This window comes from Alligator sinensis, unplaced genomic scaffold (genome assembly GCF_000455745.1).
Source record: "Alligator sinensis unplaced genomic scaffold, ASM45574v1 scaffold998_1, whole genome shotgun sequence".
NCBI lineage: Eukaryota > Metazoa > Chordata > Crocodylia > Alligatoridae > Alligator > Alligator sinensis.
This window is the reverse complement of record NW_005842630.1, coordinates 487,445-501,908: the sequence shown is the minus strand read 5'-3', so window position 1 is coordinate 501,908 and position 14,464 is coordinate 487,445. Positions and strand designations below refer to the sequence as shown.

General features: G+C 44.0%; 1 protein-coding gene and 1 long non-coding RNA gene across 3 annotated transcripts in view; both read left to right on the top strand.

The window, feature by feature from the left end:
* The window catches only part of LOC112551857, an 18,245-nt gene extending 7,741 nt beyond the window's left edge, over window positions 1-10,504 (top strand). Inside the window, exon 3 of the long non-coding RNA XR_003096180.1 lies at window positions 10,446-10,504. This is a non-coding gene — a long non-coding RNA (uncharacterized LOC112551857). The remainder of the gene's footprint in view (window positions 1-10,445) is intronic.
* A 31-nt stretch (window positions 10,505-10,535) lies between these two features.
* Window positions 10,536-14,464, top strand: part of ZFP91 (ZFP91 zinc finger protein) — a 22,993-nt gene continuing 19,064 nt past the window's right edge. For both annotated transcript variants that reach the window (XM_025215209.1, XM_025215208.1), the window contains exon 1: window positions 10,536-10,578. In XM_025215209.1, the coding sequence (XP_025070994.1) occupies window positions 10,536-10,578 (43 nt within the window). The remainder of the gene's footprint in view (window positions 10,579-14,464) is intronic.

The window sequence follows — 14,464 nt, the reverse complement described above, 5'->3', positions numbered from 1 at the left end:
CCTGGCGCCTTATTGTTCTTTGTCTGATTGATGGCATGTCGGACCTCCTTTGAAGGATGGGGGATCAGCAAGAGATTCTATTACTGGGTGTTGAAGGATGGACTCGGTGGTGGCAGCTAAGACCTCAGATTCATGATCGACTAGAATCATAAAGTGCTTCTTCCAGCGTTGTTTGATGGATGAATTGTCCATGACAAGGGTGGAGCTGTCCTGGGAGTGCATGGGGGTTGGGTCATTGGAATATGGCCCGTGGATGACTTTTATTGCTTAAAAGAAGCTTCTCATGTCATGTTGATCAGTGAAACTGGATCTTAGCCTTCTCTCGCCCCCACTGGTTAGGAGGCTGTCCCATAGCCTCCTCTGAACTACAGCTTTGAGATGGTGGTAAGCCTCTTGTTTTTGCTGGTTGGAGGGTTCATTTTGCCAACTGAAGAACACAGTTTTGTGATGGATAAGTGCCAGGATTTCCTCACTGTTCTCATCAAACCAATCTTGGTTATGGTGAGTGGAGCATCCAATGGATTCAGCACATGTGCCTGGTGAATAACTTTCTTAAGTTCTTCCCAATGTCCCTGGATGTTCTTGATGTCATCAGGTAGGTCAGAGAGTTTCTCAGTAAGGCATTGCTGAAAAGCCTTGCATGGTCTTGGAGTGCCTTGATATTAAATATGTTTTGCATTCCTTTCATTTTTATGGTGTTGTGTGGAGCAAGCTGCATGTCCATGATTGATCTGACTAAACAGTAGTCTGTCCAACAGTCATCTACACCTCTCGGGACTTGGGTGATACGGACATTGGTACTATCACAGGCCCTGATAACAGTATAGTCAAGATGGTGCCAGTGATTGGAGCGTGTGTGGTTCCAAGTGGTCTTGTATTTGTCACTGTCTGAAAATGGTATCTGTGATGAGCAAGTCATGCTCTGCACATTTGCTGAGGAGGAGGATACCATTAGAATAGACTTTCCCTATCCCCTCTTTCCCAGTGGTGCAACTCCAGAGTTCAGAATGCGGCCCAGCTTATGCATTGAAGTCACCCATGAGGATGAGTTTGTCTTCCTTGGCAGTAGCAGTCAAGACTGTCAAGAGCACAATAAAACTGTTCCTTGTTGACTTCTTCATCATCAAGTGTGGGGGTGTACACAACGATGACCGTAACATACTGGTTGTTACCGAGCCTGAGGCAGAGAGTCACAAGGCATTCATTTATGCCCACAGGGAGTTCTGAAAGCTAACTGACAATCTTGTTCTTGACGGCAAAACCACCAACCCCATGAATGCACCTCTCTTCAGGTGACTTTCCTTTCCAAAAAAATGTGTAGCCCCACTTCCTCCAGCAGGTCTCACTTAGGGCAGCACTATCGATGTCATATCTTGCAAGTTCTCTAGCTACTATGGCGATTCTTCTTTCGGGACACTCACTGTTCAGGGAGTCCATGACAGTGTGGACATTCCATGTGGTAAATTTCAGTACTTTATTTTGTTGGTTTCAGCCTCAGAGTGATCCCCCTAGATGTGGCAATCCAGCCAAGGGTGATTGAGATGGCCTATGTTTAGGACACCTTTTCTAGCCTCTTTCCCAGTCAGGGTGAGCAGAGGGGATCCTAAAGGGGATTGTTCAGTCATGGCCATAGTCGTGGAATTGTACTTCTGTCTTGGTGAGTGTAAGATGACCATTACACAACTGCCACCTATGTGGAGATTTGTGACTAGGGACTGCCAGAGATCACTGTTCCTGCTCCCACCACCGCTTGTCCATCACTGCAGGACTTGGTTTGTGGGAGATGTTAGCATCCCTGTCATAGGCCTGTGTGTGAAATCTTTTAACATGGGAAAGCCAATGTGCAAATGACAATCACATGAACTTGACAAGGAATCCTGAACCCAGTGGCAAGGATGTCCAGGACAACTGGAGACCTCCATCCCTCTGTAGCCCTCATCCGCCTTCACAGCCACAGAGAACCAGCAGCTCCTCAAGTACACTTGTTCTGCAATTGGGGTCTTCAGGAGTTTGGACCATGCTTAGTCTGGGAGCTCACCTCAGACCTGTTTGCCAAGGGAGACCCTACCAGGAATACAAGACTCCAGACAACAGCTGTGAGAGTCATTGGAGCACACAAGCCTCTCTACTACTTCTATAGCTACTTACACATAGTAGAGATTATGCATGATGTTAGTGTAGAGCCAAAAGGCTCATGACTTGTGTAGTTCATTGAGCTGGGCCCCAGCAGAGTCAACAGCATTTCAAGCCATGGTGATCCTGTAGCCCAGCACTGCTCTGCATGTATGTGCTCCAGATTTCCCCACCCACCCACCCACCCACCAAAGAATCCACATACTAATTAGACCCCCACTCATGACTGAAACTGGGTGTTTTTGTTGCAAATCCCTCCAAAAATGTATATGCAGATGAGGTGCAAGGCTGCCTGCTCTGTCTCCACCCCCCACACTAACCATATGCGATAAGCTGAGAGAAGGGGTGATAGAGTTTAAGCTCCGTAGAAGTTTGGTGATGTTTACCAGACACTTAAGGCTCGTGAAGAAACAGGAATCATTAGAAATGGGAAAGAAAGGCACTGCTCAGCTGAGTGAAGAGGAAGTCAAAATATATTTAATTTAGTGGTTCACCATGACTTGGAAAAAGTGCTGAGAAGGACTGAGCAAAATGGACAGTATTTTATTCAGATGGGTTGTACTAACCTATCTTTGTGGTGGGTTCCCATCAGCATATCAAATGTAGCATTTTTGGCACAAAGGAGAGAGTGTCAGGGCTGGCTCTGGATGTGTCCTCATCTTTTACTATGAAGAGTATAATAGTTGATGAATTTTAAGAGTTTGTGCTTGCTGAGTCATAATTTAAGTTAGCAGAAATAGGTAGAAGTGCATCAATAAAGATTTTTCTTGGCCAATGTCAATAGCCGATTATTAACCAATCGTATCAGTCATTACCTATCCAATAACTGATATTCAGTAAAAATGAAAGGCATTTTAAACTGCTGGCATAAATTAATCTTTTTTTGCTTGTTTTGCATTTATAACACACACAGCCCAGGGCCAAAAGTCACAAGCAGCAAAGCTGTTCAATGCACACGAATTCCAGCGTGTTGGAGCAGACTCAGTCGATTGAGTCTTCTGGAATGTGGTATTTGCCACACTCCAGCAGCCTCCTGTGTCTTGTGTATCAGTGTCCTGTGCATAAAAATGGCAGTAGGGGCACTTGAACGAAAGCTTCTCAAATGAGCTTTAGTTTATGTGCCCTTGCCACCATTTTTAAGTGCAGGGACGCTGATACAGGAGACACTGTGGTGCTTTGATTAGAGCGGCTCTTGGAGCTGCTCTAACTAAAGCACCCCACCACCCCTGGAGCACATGCAAAAGCAGCCCATGCCAGTTGCAGCAGGTGGGGCTGGCCTAGTAGTGCCTGCAGCTGGCTGTGCAGAGCCCTTCAGCCCCTGCTCTTCTGCACAACACCCTTGAACCCCTGTCTGGGTGCAGCTGCCTGAGCCTGCCCAGCAGGACTGAGGGGGAAAGTGTGAGCCTTCCTGGTGCCCAGGGCTGGGTGGTCTCTGGGACAGGCTCCCTGATCTCCTCCCTTTGCCCAGGGCAGGGCCACAGAACCATTCCAGGCCTGGAGAGATAAGGCCACTCCTCCCCTGCAGCCTGGCTCCAGGTCCCAAGAGTTGGACTTCAGCAGGGGAAAGACCCCTCTCCCTTCTGGTGCTGCCATTGCCAGAGGCAGGGCAAGCCCCCGTGCCCTGCAGAGGAGGCTGAATGGCCCTGGCCCCAGGAAGGGAAGGAGCCAGCTAAGCTGAGGTGCCAAGGGAGGACCCTGCTGCACACAGAAGGGAGCAGCTGCCCCTGGAGTGCAGACCCTCAGGCGCTACAGGCTGAGTTACGCCAGGCTGGGCAGCTCTTCCTGCCTCTCCCCTCCCCAGTTACATCTCTGCAGCACCTGCCACCTTTTACAGCGCTGGCCCCAGCCCACAGTCTGTGCCACACCAGCACCCGGGACACTATGCCTGTCCAGCTCAGCCCGGCCCACCAGTGGTTGAATAGGGGTGAGGATGGAGAACGGCTTGGGCCCCTGCATCTGACCGAATCGGGCTCTCTGCACTCAAGGTCATCCTGGCTTGTGGGAGGGAACCCAGGCATCCGGGGCCCTGGCCAGAATGCATAATTATTAGTAAACATTATCAGCTGTAACAGCCAAAAAAAGCCAATAGCGTCATTTCCCTTTTGTCTGTGCTGATCTGCTACCCAACCAATATATTGGTGTACCTCTAGCAATGAGATGTTATTGCTGTTCACTACATGTATGAATAGTAGCAGAGTATTCTTGCAAGCTTTGTGTGTTTGCTCACAGTTAAATGCTCAGTCTCTTTTAATTATTTTAAATGTTTAAGTGTTAGCTTATCTTAGTTGTTCCATCTTTCCCAGTTGTTCAGAAGTTTCTGAAATTTTTCTGCAGTTCAGACAAATTTCCCAAGCTATATCTCTGTCCTAAATTTCAGTTTTTCTTAAAGTTCCGCCAGTGAATAGTTCAGCTGTCCTTGATTATAAGAATGGTAAAATACTTATTAAATTTCATGTGAAAAGCCAAAACTAATAGCTTGAAAGTTGGCATGGAAACAGACTCCATTGAAGAGAACTGCCTTGTCTGATTCTGTAAGAAATTTGTCTTCACTTAGTTTTAGTTTTCAAAAATCGTGTTCCAACTTTGGGTCATAGATATTTTTTAGCTCCCTTCGGTAGGAATGTGTGGCCTATAACTTGAGAATGAATACGTGTAATCTTCTGCTGGGCTGCATTTTTGAGTGCTGGTTATTACGGCTAAATAAGTTGTTCAGAAGTTGGCTGTAGTTTGCAGCTACAGGACTTTAGTCTGATGATGGCTGTCAACTTCCTTGGTCATACATACAAAAAACTAGAACTCTTGGTTCCAAAATGATACCTGTTATTAGACCAATTGTAAAATGGCAAGAAAATTGTCCTTTTCTGCAAGTTTTGGGATCAAAGTCCCTTTGTCAGGCTTTGGGAAAAGTGTAGATGATACAAGATGGTAAAAAGTCCCCATAGGTAGGAAATAAACTTCATTTTTGCACAGAGGGAGCTGAAGATGGAAGGATGTCCCTCTGGGTCCATGAGAGTGTCTTTGTGAGCTGTGTTGAATAGCTTTTTGATGTGTTGATCAGGTAGAATTCCTTCCCTGGAGGTGTTGGATGGCAGACAAGGAGGTAAAAAAACTTCCTTGTTGTTCTGCAGTGAAGTTTAAAATCCAAAATCGGTTAAAATTCGGCATCTTCCATGTTTCAGGGGTGTACTTGGTAGCCGTGTTGGTCTGAGACAAAAATCATACATGCCATGTGCGACATGTTGGTCATACATGGCATGCAGGGAAAAGGATTCCCTCCTAAGATGGACAGGGTAGAATAGTCTCATAATGTCCAATCTAATAGTTCCACATTGTAACAGTAGCACTGTGGTGATACAACTTCAGTTTTGATAATCAGGAAACCTTTGAAATCCTGGAAGATGAAGACTATTTTATTTTTCCATGTTTTTTTTAGGAGGGGAGTGCCGGGAAATTCAATAGAAGTTTGTCATTATAGTGTTGCTGTTGAGTATTCAAAGGCTCAAGTCGGTACATGTTAATACGTTTATAAATACAGTTTAAATCTACCACTTTCTGTACTTACATTGTAGTATGTATGTGCCCACGGATGGCTTTTGGGCAGAGCTTGGTATGTTTGGTTGGGCACCCCAAGTCGACCACTTTTACTGTCACTAGGACCCAATATTCAGCTAAGGACCCATTATTCAGAGTCCCCACCTCAGCTGCAGCTGAGCTAGGCTATAGCTGCACCCTCCAATTGTAAGAAATGCAAATCTAAATAAAGTTCAACAGATAAAATGCTACTTAGCTTTCTGAGCAATTTCCTGCTTGCTGTACATATCTCTGGCTCCTTGGGTTTCCTGTGGCTTCACAGTTTCTCAGACGCCTCTTATCTCTTAGGGTTCAGACAGAAGTACCTCACCCAGCTGTAAATGATATTTTTGAAGGAAGTGTTCGGAGTTGCAATGCCACCCCCCAGGCCAAACAGAAGTTCTCTGTTAGTTCCAGGGGAGAGGGGAATCTAGCTACTGGTTGCAGCCGGTTTCCCCTAACAACAGCCCCTACTCCTTCAGCCCTCCCTGTTTTCAGAATGGGAAAACACTATTTTTTAGGTGGGGGGGCTCCAGTACACCCGCCTCACCCTCCAGCGGGGACTAAAAAAACGCCAGACTGAACTCCCTCTGCTCCCGTTTCCCCTTCCCATTGTGAAACAGTGACAGGCTGGGTGGCAGTTCAGACACAAGTTATGGAAGACTATTTCGAAATGTCTTCATATGAACCCTTGTGCAGTGAGGGTTCAGATTTTCACCTGATCGGCCATTTTTAAGTGGTCTACAGCCACACACTTCTGTTTGGTCACAGCTATAGACTGCTTTCTGTGGCCAGACAGGGCAAAAAGTGTCACTTCTGTCTGCACCCTCAGAGCTGTCTTTAAGGAAGCACGCACAGCTTTCATGCAAATTACATAAATGTCAAATGAACAGAAGAAAAATCCTCCTTGTGGCTCCTCTTCCAGGCTGCTTGACCTCAGCTGGCCCCAGCAGCAACATTTAGTGCTGTGCTGGCAGTGCAGCCACCTAAGAAGCACCAGCTGCAATCTCTTGTTTCCCTTCTTGGCCCAGGTGGGCCACCTGCTCTTCACACCTGGGTGAGCTTCCTTGCTGGGAGGCTCGTGGCCTTACTAAGTATTATCGCCAGGGATCCTAGTTTTCTCTGATGTAATTTTTTTTAAATTCTCTGATAAAACCCCCAAAATCCATGATTAAAATGAAATGCCACTCTGTGTGCGTGTGTGTGTGTGTGTGTGTGTGTTAGTGGCATTTCATTTTAATCATGGATTTCAGGGGTTTTATCAGAGAATTTGCATTTTGTGTGTGTATGTATGAACACAATGTTTTATTGATATAATTTTAAAGCAGTTTGGAAGCCTACCAGTGCCTCAATCACTATAATAAATTATAAATACCATTAATTTTGGTATTTGATTTGGGTTTTTTATCATGCAAAATCAGAGCTCCCCCAGCCCCCTTAGCTCACAGAACGCAGGTCCAGGACCCTCATCCCCACTCACATTCCCCTGCCCTCCCCCAGCTGCCAGGGCTACGGGGCCAGGGACCCAGATCCACAGCCCCCCTGCCTGCTGCAGCAGCACCTAAGCTTTGGCTACTGCAGCATAACGGAGCCTGAAGTGTCAGGGGGGGGTGACTCCTGCCACTCTGTGCACCCCGGGGGTGGGACTTAGTATGTGATTCTTAACATAGCTGTAAAGTCAGTCTTACCTATTCTATTCCCTGACTTATCTGTTTAGTCATGTGTTTTAAATACTATCCATGTGTAGTTCTACAGAATTATTGTGCTTTGAGATTATCTTGTACAAGTGCACGTTCAGTTTTAGTAATTACACATTCTTTAGTGTGCTGAAGTTCTTATTTCTCAGGGTGGGTTTTTGTAAATCTAATTTATATCGTGAAAATCAAACTTTTTGTTATAACTCATACAGTTTCACAAAGGATTGTATATTCTCATGAATGGTGTTAGAACCAAGCAGTTCTAAAGAAAATTATAATGGAAATTTTTCTATTGCACCATTCATGATCATTTTTCAAATCCTATTGGTGGTTTTGTTTGTTTTGTTTTGTTTGTTTTGAGTTTTTGTTTTTAAACTATCCATCATTGAAGTGGAAATTGACTTCATAATTTGAAAGGGGCAGTCTTGCTGGCAGTAGCCACTCTGTGACCTGCAAAGTATTCCTCTGACTCCAACCTGCCATTCCTTTGACTTTATTCATTGCCATATTTTTCAGGTAAATTTTACCTTTTTCTTGCTCTAGAGTGATTTTTTTTTTTTTAAAGCACATTTTTGTAAACTGTTTTCAATCAAGTGGTATTTGAGAGAAGGGTATTTTGGGAGTTGTTTGTTATAATTCTTTTACAAAAATGAGACATTTGTGGGGGCTAACAAAGTAATCCTGAAGTTCATTCATGCCTAAGTGTTTGTAATGGGAAAAATATGTGAAGGAGCTGGTGTTGCAATTAATGATGGACCCCTGCATTTGTATGTAGTGACGGGTTTGGTTACTGTTTCATAAAATATGCTTTGCCATCAATCCTTAATTTGTAAGATGTCAAAGATAACTTTTTTTTTTTCTTGGTCTGGAGATTAGATTTAACAAAGCTGTGTGTTTAGAAGCTGAATACCAATGGGCTATCTGTGTTCTTATGTGCATTCTGTTAGTGTAATGATCCCATGCTTATATAGTTTGACCTTCAAGGTGAATAAAGGTAAGAAGACTGTCTGCCTTATTTTGTCTTTAGTATGTGGCTATAGTAACTATACACAAACGAGTTCAGTCTACATAAGCGAGTCCAGTTACAAATTGTGACCATCTGAAAGGAGACCACTACATTATTGTGGGTGTTTCTCTTCCTTTAACTCTTCTACTACATAGTTGTGCTGTGGAGTTCCATTTTTCTTTAAAAGCTTCAGAGGCAATATAGTTCAAGTAAATAATTCATATTGTGCTTACAGTAAATCAAATGCTTGAGATTTGTCTTATAAACTTGGGGTTGAATGTTCCCATTCAAAGAATTTGCCATGCCAAGTTTGAAAATTTAAATTTAAACTACCAAACACAATACTTCATCCAAGATTAAGTATTTTTCATCAAACTATCTCATTGAAGATGAGGGGTTTTTCCCCCCTCTGTCACCTAGGGGGAAAAGAAGCATTGTTTTGGATTTGCATACCAGCATTCTGGCTCTGATCTGGCCCCAATCTTACCCCGGGGCCAGAGCTGGAGTTCCCAGGGTTGCTGCTGCTGCTGCTTGGAGACGGCAACAGTTTGGTGAGTGCAGGTCAGGGCCCAGGGGTATAGTCCAGGATAGGTGGCAGCCTGCGTGGGAGATGAGGCATGGGACAGCAGTGTGCTTCTGCCTCATCCCCTGACCTGTGCTGTTGAAAAGGCAGCAACATGGTTCAGAGGATGCTGTAGCAGTGTCAATGCAGGATGGGGGAGCAGTGCACCTGTTGCCCCACTACCCTTTTCACACTGATACTGCATCCCCTGACCCATGCTGCTGCCCAAAGGGCATCAAGGGTCAAGGAATGGGGCAGTAATGCACTACTTTCCCTTCCCCCATTCCCTGACCAGTGCTGCTGCTGCCAGATCCTCAGCCAGCTGCTGCCATTCAGCAGCATGGGTCAGGGGATGGAACAGCATTGGTGATCAAGCAGAAGTGCCTGGTGGGGGATCAGGCAATGTTGGGGATTGGGTTTGGGGACAGGCAGCAGGGGTGCAGGCAGAGGGGGCAAGTAGCGGACTACGGGTCAGACAACAGGAGTACAGGTGGGGGAATAAGTAAAGGGTAGGGGACTGGTGGAGGTGTAAGTGGTAGAGGAGCAAGGTGTGAGGGTTAAGCTGTTTTGCACTTCCTCCCCCTCTACCTCCTCCATGGACAACTCTCCGATTTAATTTTATCCTATACGTGGGATTTATAATTTTCTATGTGTAGAATCTAATTATTGGAAAGTCATCTTGAATGTGAAGTTATCTTTTATTTGGGTAAATATGGTATTTGAGCCAGAGACTGTCAGTTTGAATAAATCAAGTAGTCAGACTTACTTTTCTAACTTTCCACAAAAACAAACTTTGCATCTAGAATGTTAGAATGAAAAGGTTATGAGGCAGAGGAAATCTGGATTCATGCTTCTCAGTGAAAAGATGAAATTGCATTTAAGGCAATGTTACAGTTCTGTGCCAGTCAAATTTAAGTAATCACTCAGCTGCCTAGCTTCTATTAATGAATTAAGTGTAGATAGTTGAATTAGAACTCTCCTTCTTCGGCAATCACTTGCAGTCAAGTATGTTTCTTCCATGATTGCCTTATCTGTGCATCCGAATGTCTGAAGAGGCCTATCCATAATTGACAGACTATACTGCAGTTCAAATGTGTGTTTTCATGTTTGGTGGGTGGCGTCGGATATTTGATTTGGTCCACAACACACTTTCTGCCGCTCCCTATTTTCCATCTCCTGTTTTTGTCATGAGGCTTCAAAGTACTGAGATCCCAGCAGCAGACTCTTTTTCCATTTGGGGCAATCCTGGGCAATAGCCTCCCATGAGTTATCATCAATGTTGCGTTTTTTTTAAGTTGGCCTTGAGGACAACCCTGAAGTACTTTCTTTGCCGTCCTCTTGAGCGGGTACCTTGGCTGAGCTGGGAGAATAAAACTTGCTTTGGGAGTCTGGAGTCAGACATCTGGATGACATGTCCGGCCCAATGAAGTTGATGTTGGGTGAACATCACCTCAATACTCGTGGTATTTGCTTGCAGGAGGACGCTAACGTTGGTGCGTCTATCTTCCCACTGGATTCGGAGGATCTTCTGCAGGCAGCAGTGATGGTATCTCTCCAACAACTTTAGATGTCTCCTGTATGTTATCCACGACTCAGCTCTGTACAGCAAGGTGGGGATCATGACAGCTTGATAAACCATGAGCTTGGTTTTGGATCTGATGTTGTGATCTTCAAACACCCATGTCTTCAGGTATCGAAAGGCTGCACTTGCACATTTGAGGTGATATTGGATTTCTTCATCGATATCAGCCTTCTGCGAGAGAGAGCTTTTGAGATACGGGAAATACTCAACGTTCTCCAGAGTCTCACCATAGATCTGGATTACCAGAGCAGGGACTGTTCAGTTAGAACTCTAAAACACAACTGATTTGTGTTTTCACATATGCTTAATTAAGTTCCCAAAATGTCTAGTTTGCAGGCTTAAGCCGCATCCAAGTATTTGTAATCAGTTTCAGCTTTAGGTTAGCAAATACTATTCACCTTGCCAGAGCAGGTTTAATTATTTTCAGTGTACACAGGGAGCTGAGAAACAAATAGATAAATGGCACTGTAAAAAAAAAACCTATTACTGAGATGATGTATAAAATGTTTTAGTCCAAAATGTAAATTGTAAATAAAAAATTGGGCCTCTAATATTGATGTAGAAGAGGTTGAATAACAACTCATTTGTATAGTTTTCTTTGTCAGTGAAAGTTGCAGTGAAAATAAAAATTAAGCACCATTGAAAAAAGTAGGAATGGAAAACTAAATTATTGCTTCTGTACTTTTTACAGTAGTGATTCAGAGCATCTCCAAACTGCTGCTGACAGGCCACCATTGCATGCTTAGAGGGAGGAATAGCTTACAGCTTGCCTTTTTCCTTCCCTCCCTCTTCATCCCCATTCCTGGTCTGACTTTTGAAGATCTGCTTCATGGGTGTGAAAAAGATAACAAGACTCACTTGGCTAATGTGAATGTGACAGTGCTTAATCACTGTCTTCATCCAATTCTAATATGCAGATGGCCCTTGTATAAGAAGACATTTTGTTATCTTTCCTGTTCCACAATTCATTATTCCAGCCTATTTTCATTGGCTAAACTGCTGAAAGATTTTTTCTTTGGTATATTTTTCATGCAATTGGAAGTCATGCTAAAGCCACAGATCCTACAAAGAGACTGAATCTTTAAAATAGAGTAAGCCACATTAGTTCGTCAGGAGGCAAGGAGAAGAAAGACTAACTAGTTTATCTGTTTATGATGTGTTATATTTTTTGTGCTGTCTGGTAACTGATATCTCTCCAGGACTTTTCTGTTCTCTGATATACCCAAGTACCTCTACTTCAAGGAGAGAATGGCTGTGAAGTGTGCGCAGCTATTTCTGGCAGTCTGGTTAGCTGACATGCTACTGTTTCAAAGTTCTGTAGCTACTATTCCTTTATTATTATAATAATAGCAGCATGGAGATTCTCACTCCTGCATTTTCATGGGTTATAGGATGCTATGGGAGTTTTGCAAATGAAATTTGTTTGCCGTGTTGGAGACAGTTGAAGTTCAGAATGGTATAGGTGGGGAGGCCACGTAACATACATTAGTTTTTAGCCCTTTCATTCTGATGTGGAACAACTTTTGCTAACATTACACACATACCCAATACACTAAATAATTCTTTGATCTGAGCTTTGAGGGAGACAAATGTGAAGGACTGCTTAACTGTGTGTACCTAGAAAAGGTAAAGTTATAAAGCCTGGTATCTGAAAGGATATGCTTAGAGCTCTGATAGTTACTCTTACTTCATTTCTATTCAAGATAATAGCAACATGGAGATTTTCACTCTTTCATTCCCATGGGTTGTAAGATGGAGGAGCATGGGACCACACAAATATGCACCAGGCTGAGAGATGTGGCAACAGAAGGATTCTGGGTGAACTGCATACACTGTGGTGGTTCATCATGACTTTAAAAAGAGTCAGTGGTATGGGGAACTGCGCTTAATGGGCACTACCATATGTCTTATTCAGATGGGCTAAGCTAATCTGTTCTTGTGGTAGGTTCCCATCAGTATGTTTACCCAATGTGTGCCATGTCTTGCCTAGTGATAGCTGTGTTTAATCAACTTTATAACTGGTAGCCATTGCTCAGCACATGCTGTTTTTGGAAACAGCTTAATAATAGACAGTATAATCAGTGAGATTTCCTTGTATGCAACTATAAGGTGAAGGACTTTTTCCCCCAGGTTGACTGGGAGGGAAAATCTCATCCTGTATTCAACGAAATATGGTAAATGAGCAGCATGCATTCTGTTGTTTTATCTTCTTTTCTACGTTGCTTCTATGTAATGGTCCTGTCTTCAGAAATTTGAGTAGCTAGAGCAAGGGTTGGCAACGTTTTTGGGCAAAGTGCCCAAAAACCCCTCAACCTCAACTTGTAAAATGTTGGTATGCCAGGGGCCTATAGTGGGGAAGCCACAAAGGGCCTGATCCTTGTGGCAGTACAGCCTTTTCCCTGCCATTCACCCTGAGGCATGCATGCACCTGCCACCAGCAGCAAGCCCAGTCGGGGCTCCATGGACCCTGATGCGGCTGATTGCAGCCTCCCTGCTGCCTTCTGTGAGCAGCCCAGGCTCCATGGCTGGCATCAGGGGCCTGTCCAGAGCCCAGGCCAGCTGTGGTATGCCAAGCAAAATGGCTTCACAGGCCATGCCATTTTGAGTTCTGAGATGGAATTAAAAGAAAGAGAATATTAATAAATCTGTATGGCTTTTCCACTTAAAGGGTTTTGGGGGGGTTTTGACATGGAAGACTTCCTGAATTGTTCAAATGTGTTGTTTTCCACCATCTTTTTGGAACTATAAAGTCTGACTCTTCCTTGGCAATAAAATTCCTGTACTTCATTCCACGTTGTCCTGCTTCCTTTTGCTGTTAACTGAATCTAACCAGTTGAAGAGCTTAAGCTTTCTTTGTAGAGATGTTTATAGGGATGGCAGAATGGTCTTTCACAAGACATGATATTAAGGGTAGGGAAGTATCACCATGTGAATTGTAATATATTTGCAGCCTCTTCAAGGGGAAAATAATGGTTATCTCTAATGTTGGTCATGTGAACTAGGCAAGAATAGAGTAGAACAGTGAGAGACATGCTAATTCTTTCTTTAAAGTGCTCCTGGATACCAAGATAGACTGTTTCTGGAGTTGTAGTCATTAAGGACAAAGGCAATCTCCTTTAATACTGTGTATTACTCCTTTATATACACTGTGTCTTCAGACAGGCAACCACTCAAACTTTGACAAGCAGCAGAGTGAAATTACCTGGTTTTGCCTGTTCAGTAGTTGATATTCAGAACTTGTGGACATTGATCACTATCAAGGATTTTGTTTCTCAATACTGCTGCCAAGGAAGGCTTTGAGTAGGAAACCAAGCAATTTTATGCACTATTAAGATTTGGGGGCACTAAAAATAGAAGTTGAAAGATGTATAATAGAGAAGGTCCTGCAGTAGTGGAGACTCAGTGCCGCATTCTAGGAGCTGGCAAAGAGTAGAAGCATCACATACTTACTGAAAAGTAGGGCTGTGCGAAACCGCACCGTTCCGCTTTGAATTCTGTTTCTGTTTTGAATTCTGTTTTGACAGGACAGTGTTTCGTTTCATTTTGAAAGCATTGTTCTGTTTCATTTCATCAGAGCTGTTTCGACAGTGTTTCAATTTTTCGCCCATAGGCTATAATGGGGAATCATTTAAACGCCTAAAACTTTGTCATTTCCTGCCAACTTGCCAGGATGGTAGCCCCTTCTGAGGGCATGAAGCCTGCCAAGTTTCAAGGAGATAGGTACAGAGGTTTCTGGGAAACTGCACCTCAAGTTGTTAACAAGCAAAACTCCTGTCACTTGCTGGGCAGCAGCAGCCTCCTGTCATCTGGCAGGCAGATTGGGGGCCCGCCCACACCCCTGGGAGGGCTGCAGGGGCTGTGCCGGACTCCTTCCAGGGGTGCGGGCCCCCAAACTCCCTGCTGGATGACAGGAG